This window comes from Cynara cardunculus (genome assembly GCF_001531365.2).
Source record: "Cynara cardunculus var. scolymus isolate 2C chromosome LG 1, CcrdV1, whole genome shotgun sequence".
Lineage (NCBI taxonomy): Eukaryota > Viridiplantae > Streptophyta > Magnoliopsida > Asterales > Asteraceae > Cynara > Cynara cardunculus.
Window position 1 is genome coordinate 28,911,667 of NC_037528.1, and position 7,241 is coordinate 28,918,907.

At 34.9% G+C, this 7,241-nt stretch overlaps 1 protein-coding gene across 1 annotated transcript; it reads left to right on the forward strand.

The window, feature by feature from the left end:
* The first annotated feature begins 2,217 nt into the window (after nt 1-2,217).
* Nucleotides 2,218-6,786, forward strand: LOC112511288 (cinnamoyl-CoA reductase 1-like). The gene is made up of 6 exons (XM_025116858.1): nt 2,218-2,632; nt 3,726-3,895; nt 4,152-4,343; nt 4,942-5,104; nt 5,211-5,397; nt 6,459-6,786. Exons 1-6 carry the CDS (start codon nt 2,515-2,517, stop codon nt 6,616-6,618), a joined length of 990 nt encoding a protein of 329 aa, XP_024972626.1. The 5' UTR covers nt 2,218-2,514; the 3' UTR covers nt 6,619-6,786.
* The last annotated feature ends 455 nt before the right edge of the window (nt 6,787-7,241 follow it).

A 7,241-nucleotide genomic window follows, 5' to 3' on the forward strand; every position in this document is an offset into this window, starting at 1 on the left:
ATTCAATGTGAATGCAGCACCACTGATTGCACAAGATGCAGCTTTAATCTGCCCACAATCCAGCACATTCTTTGAAGCACAGAATAGCCACTCACCCCAAAAGTAGCAAGTTCATCCAAAAAGGGATAGATAATCATGTGATATCACTATCATAACAGCGCACTCGGTTTGATCATGGTTTCGATCAGTTAGGGTTAGACAATCACACATTTATCACAACGACTACTCATGGTTTCGGTAAGTTAGGATTAGACAATCATACATTTATCACAACGATTACGAGCGAAATCTACTAAACGATTTGGTGTGATATGGGTGTGATAATCATGTGATATTACTATTATAATATCACTTGCGCACTCAATTTGATCATGGTTTCGATCAGTTAGGGTTAGACAATCACACATTTATCACAACGATTACTCATGGTTTCGATCGGTTAGGGTTAGACAATCACACATTTATCACAACGATTACTCATGGTTTCGATAGGTTATGGTTACACTTGATTGATCATGGTTTCGATAGGTTATGGTTACACAATCACACAATTATCACAAGGGGAGGGAAGAGAGTGGAAACGAACGTGCAGGAAAAAAAGGATAGTTATGACTAATTAAAATAAAATAAAAATTATAAAAATTATTTAATTACATTACTGTCCTTATTAATTTATTTATATTTAATATAAGTTAATTTATTAATTAAAAAAGTTTGAGGTTATTAGATTGTTCTCGTGTTCTCGTAAATCACAGGGGTTCTCGTTTGAACCTCCACGTATATATATATATATATATATATATATATGGGCCCATTCAAGGGAGAACTGATTAGTTTGTGGTAACTGTGAAATCCAATCTCAAACACAAATCAATGGATAAATTAGGGAATTAATAAATATGGTAGTTTGAGTTAAAATTATAATTAGAGAGCATTTTAGGTATTTTTAAAAAACTCCTCTCTCCTCTCACATCTCTCCGATCGTCAATCTCCGGCCTCCGGTGAACATTAATCCGGCAGGTACCAAGTAATCACAAAGATACACAATGTGATACCCATTGTGATATACTGTGATACCAGCTATGATACCAACTCAAACCTTAAAAACAAAGATACACAATGTGATATCCATTGTAATATACTGTGATACCGATTTCACCGGCGGCCGTAGATTGGCGGTCGAAAAGATGAGAGAGGAGAGAGGAAAGAGAAGTTTTTAAAAAATACCTAATATGCTCTCTAATCATAATTTTAACTAAAACTAACATAATTATTAATTTCCTAATTTATCCGTTGATTTGTGGTTGATATTGGATCTTATAATTACCACAAACTATTCAGTTCTCATTTGATTAGGCGTATATATATATATATATATATATATATATATATATATATATATATATATATATATGCATTTAGGTGTCTCTATGTACCAAATGATGTTAAATGGGTTAATTGTTCAAACGATTCAATTGAGGTTTAGTTTTATAATTTTAATTTTTAAAATGGCTATTTTAGTCAAGAACCACTATTTTTATTATTATTTTACATTCAGCTATATTCCGCGTCTACATAACTAGTCTCAAGTAGGCATGGAAATGGGGATCCGACTAGTCGAGGAAACTGATCCACCCGCCCTAGGGGACGGGAATTCCCCGCTAAATCGGGGATGGGGACGGGGACGGGTAGTACTCCCCGCCCCGCCCCGCCCCGCCCCATACCCGTAATATATATTAATTAATAAAATTTGTATATATATATATATATATATATATGTATATTATTTATTTCAACTAAAACGGTAATTCATAATTTCATATCTCCTAACTATCCTAACTAGATTTATAATCTAAAATTGTTATTTTTTTAATGTTAATATGTAATATTTTGGATGTCAAGTCAAAATACAATTACTTGATAAGTATTATATATTACACGATATGGTTTTATATTACTCAATATCTTTTAGTACATGTGACTTTAAGTTTTTTTGAATTAAATTGAATTTTTTTTGTTTTAGGTGAATTTATTTTGGTTTTAAGTTTATTGAAATGTTTGAAATTTAAACATGTATGATCTCTCACATATTTAATTTAAAATAACTTATCTAAAAAAAAAAAAAAGACCCATTTCCCCTTCTGGGATCACCGTTTCCTGTTGGGATGAGGATGAAGACATGATTATAAATGAGAACGAAGATAGAGACAAATAATCGACAACGGAGACGGGGATTGAGGTCCCACCCCATTCCCTGCCTGGTGTCAACCGTTACAATTAACGATCATTAATGTTCTATCTTAAAAGCATACAAACCAATAACGTACATACCCCACCATTTTAGTGTTTTCTACAATCAACGATTACAAAAAGTAATCGAAGTGATTCCATTCTGCCTGCTACCTACCAACCGAGAAGACAGATATTCCAAAACGGCTCTTGTTCACATCCCCTACCTAACAAACAAACCCAGTCACAGTCGCAGGGCTCCTAACTTGATCGGAAGGGAAAAAAATGAGCGGTGCCGGAAAGACGGTTTGTGTTACCGGAGCTTCTGGTTACATAGCTTCATGGCTCGTCAAGTTCTTGCTTCAGCGGGGTTACACTGTCAAAGCATCTGTTCGCGATCCCAGTCAGTTTCTTTTTTTTTTTTTTGCCATTCAGTGAAATCTGTGTTTGAATTTGCTCGACTATTATATGTTTTCTGCAGAATCCGATGAACCCACTTGTTATTGTTTGATGTCTAGGTTTTTTATTCTTCCAATTGAATATTAAGTTCATTATGTTTATTATTTTGAGTTACTTATTGAAGAATTCTTCCAAGAATGTTGTACTCCAAATGTTGAAGTCTCTACTTGCCACTATTAGTGTCCCTTTTTGCAATTCTGAAAATAGAGAACTCATGTGCACAATTATTGTTATTGTTATTGTTATCGTTTGATCTTCTTTACCTACTACACAATTGAAGTAATTGTGTTTGACTATGCTATGCTATCTCCATCTGTGACCAGTTAAGGATCCAGAAAATAATTGCTTTCAGTTTACAAGAACCATAACCTGATGACTGTTTATAGCATAGCAATTTTTATGCCATCAAGGAATTTTCGTTTACCATCATTAGTAGGGCTTGAAAATGAAGATCAAGATATAGGAGCATCGATTCTTATTATGACTTGCTAACTGAAAAGAGGCCAGAAATTCATTTCACAGAAAACTCCATCAGTAGAATATATCAGCTGCAACATCATGTCAAAGTGCAAAACTTATTTCCTTAATGGAGAAAACAATTTTTGGTTTTTAGCAGGCAATTGACTTTTATACAACTTCATGACCATTGACCTTTAGGGATTTTCATTTTCAGTGTCTAATATTTGTTTATTCACCACATCATCTGGTGTTTTTTCTGATCATCCTTGACGTACAAAACACAATCATAAGGAACTGGTATTCTAAAAATCCCACTTACATCCGCTTAAGCATATGTCGGGCTATCGACTGTAATCCATTGAAGATCAGAAATCAGGATGTATGCTTTCAGCTTATCTTACAACCTTTGAATTACATGTTAGCCTTACCTGATCAAATTATTATTCTCCGAGAAACCATGCTGGTTTTGTCAGCTTGACGCAAAACTGATCCTGATGGCTACATCATCTCTCTTTGTGTGTGTGTTTGTTGTGTAAACATCTTATTATAATATTGTTGAAATTTTTGGGATCCTTCAGATAACCCTAAAAAAAGGGACCACTTGCTCAAACTCGATGGAGCAAAGGAAAGGCTTCACTTGTTCAAAGCAGAGCTGCTTGAAGATGGCTCCTTTGATGCTGCAATTGATGGCTGTGAAGGTGTTTTCCATACAGCATCTCCCTTTTATCATGCTGTCACTGATCCACAGGTTTTTCCCATGTTATCATTATGTACTGCATATCTACAACTTGCTGCTATTGTCATGGAATAGGGTGCGAGTTCTCTAAATACGAAAATGTCAATTTCAGTACAATATTTTAGGAGGAATATTGTAGGGTGCCTTTGATGACTGGTTTTACAAGCGCTTAAGTTCTAAACTGATTTTGACAGCCTCAAGGAAAATGATATTTTTTTACTAGAAATTCTTTTGTATTGATGGCCAAGCACTTCTTTCTTGGTTTCAGGCAGAGTTGATTGATCCTGCAGTGAAAGGAACACTCAATGTTCTTGGTTCATGTGCAAAGACTTCATCAGTTAAAAGAGTGGTTTTGACATCCTCTATTGCTGCAGTTGCTTACAATGGTAAGCCAAGGACTCCTGAAGTTGTAGTTGATGAGAGTTGGTTTTCTGATCCAGATTTTTGCAAGGAAGCAAAGGTGTGCATATGTACTTTTTCCATCAATATGCTTGGTGACATATGAATTCGATTGATTCGAGTTTGTTGGGCTGTAAGCTGATTGTGCACAGGAGGAGCTAGCAATACATATGCCACATTGACAGGCGTTGGGTACATAGACGGGTCAGGACGGGGCTGGACAGGCGATAGTGAGGTTTTACGGTTTTAATTTGACATGGGTAGTTTAGTAATTGGCCAATCTTGTCTCATTTGTCTGATTTTTGTTCTACCTGTTTTGGTGGCGTAAAAAATGCATTTTTTCCCACTTTATCCTGTCCTGTCCGAGTCTAATGTTGTACAAGATGTAGGACAGTAAGTTTTTGTTTTGCCCCGTCTTGTCCCTCATACCAAACGCACCCAAATAGTACAGTATTGTTTGTGTGGAACTGAATATACATGCCTGCTAAATCACATATAAAATTTATTTAATATCCGATAGGTGTCTGCTTGAGTATAATGTTGGCACTCAATTCTTTCTGAATGAATTACTGTCTATTCTTTCTTCCCTTGGTTTGGGGTCCAGTTATTTCTTCCTAAACCCTAGAGTATAAAATGTATTTTTATGCTCTTATTACAAGATGTGGTATGTGGTGTCCAAAACTTTGGCTGAGGATGCTGCTTGGAAATTTGCAAAAGAAAAAGGGTTTGACATGGTCACAATAAACCCAGCAATGGTGATCGGTCCTCTGTTACAACCAGTGCTTAACACTAGTGCTGAAGCAATTGCAAACCTATTGAAGGGTACGTATTGTTTGATAAAAGATCATTGAACTTTGCCATATATAAGGGTGCATAATTAATCAGATATTTTTTTAACTTTGTTTAATGACTATGCTATTGTGTGCAGGGTCGCAAACGTATGCAAATGCTAGTTTTGGGTGGGTTAATGTTAAGGATGTTGCATATGCACACATCCAAGCTTTTGAAATTCCTTCAGCAACTGGAAGATATTGTTTGGTGGAGAGAGTTGCTCACTATTCACAAGTAGTTGAGATATTACGCAAGCTTTATCCTTCATCTCAGCTTCCAGACAAGTAAGCTTTCCTACTTTTGAAGCTTGAAGTTGAATTTGTTGTGTACTAACGTGCATAGAAAGACATAGTTCCATTCATATAATGCTCCATATGTACACACTTTCATCTCTTCTATTTGACCTATAACTATAAACCAACTCTAGTGGATAACTCTAATGTTAATCCACCTATCCTATTCACCATGTGCAAATCATTAAAAAATTAGTTGAGCCATTTTAGTCCACAATCTTTTCAAGCTGACAGTCTTTTATGAAAATAGTCACTCTACTCTTAAGGGTAGAGATTAGGATTAGGTCTGCATACCTGTACAAAAAGATAACCAAAAGAATTTATTCCTTGTTAACTAAAACAGATTACAAATATGAACCCTAATTACATATCAAACCTAGCTAGAGTAGCTAAGAAGAAAACGAGAGAGTTTTGAGAGAATACAAAAAAATGAATATGAGAAAACTGAGAATTTTAGAGAAATAAAGCCTATTTATATTTAAGGAAAAATTTACAAAAGAAACCCCGAAGAATAGAACAATAGCTCCGCTACCTTTTATGTATCCACAAATGTGAGGCGCAGTCCTTTAGCCCTTCAACACTCAATTATTGACAGAATCGACCCTTATCAAAAATAAACCTGTCAGAAAAGGAACAAAAGTTAAGATTGTCAAAAATACAATATATTTTAACAACACCCCACCTCCGAGTAGGATATATTGGGCTCGTTTTGTCTGGCTTATTTTAGTCTGCAAGATTCGCCATGATGATTCTATGCATTTGACATATATTCGGCAACTTGTATGAATATGTGTGCAAGGTCAATTATTTGGTTTTGGGTTGTATTGTCTTATAAATGCAATTCTTGTAGGATGGGAAAAATTGATTGGTTGTGTAGTTATTTGGTTGAAAACAGATTTATTTAGGGTTAATTAGACTGTCCAACCATTGCATCTGGTTTTTTGTTGGCAAAAACTATCGTTCTTGTGAAAATAAAAGTAAAAAAGTGTGAATGCAAAAGTAGCCAACATACTTGAAGCTGAAGAAAAACATAAATAAATGTATGAATGCAGGTGTGCAGATGATAAGCCTTTTGTTCCCATATACCAAGTGTCAAAGGAAAAGGCAAAGAGTTTGGGTATTGATTACATTCCCATTGAACAAAGCATACAGGAAACTGTGGAGAGCTTGAAGGAGAAGAACTTCATTGGGGCAACCTCATCAAACATGTAATTTATATCCTCAAACTTGTCTTTGAGATTAAATTAATTAAGTTATTTAACGTCTGGAATTGAAGCTGGAATGGTATGGTTTATTGTGAACGAGATGTTGGTTGGTTAAACTTATCGTAACAAAATGTTGGTTCGCCTAATCAAATTGAGTCTCTTTTATTTTGTGGTCAAGCTCCATCATTTTGATCCATTTAAAGCACCATATGTTGTTTAAAGTGTTATGTATGATGTTAAGAGCATCTCCAATTGGGAGATTTTTAAACCAGGTGAACCGCATTCACAGATTTTTAATACTATTGAGATGGAGCCGTACATGCAATGTTTTAAAAGGCTCGATGCAATAGCCGTCGTGGCAAGTTCTATCTCAAGACTTGTATATGATACAAAGTTAAGCTTGTGGCATGTCATGGCCTGACGTGTGGTTTTCGTAACATGATATTTTATTTTTCTTATCTTTTTAATATCTTATTTGTTAGATTTTTAATATATAACCTAATTTAAATTGTTTAATATCATCAACTCATTAACATATGTTTTTTCATATATAATATTATATATGATATAGAGATTTACCATCATAAATCACACTTTAAAAAATGTCGTCGTCTCGTCGTGGCTCCTAAG

Bases quoted from the DNA above. Each gene is read 5' to 3' on its own strand.
- LOC112511288 (XM_025116858.1), top strand. From the start codon at position 2,515: ATGAGCGGTGCCGGAAAGACGGTTTGTGTTACCGGAGCTTCTGGTTAC. The intron at 4,344-4,941 runs GTGTGCATATGT...TCTTATTACAAG, and splicing joins ATTTTTGCAAGGAAGCAAAG to ATGTGGTATGTGGTGTCCAA. The intron at 5,105-5,210 runs GTACGTATTGTT...TATTGTGTGCAG, and splicing joins AATTGCAAACCTATTGAAGG to GGTCGCAAACGTATGCAAAT.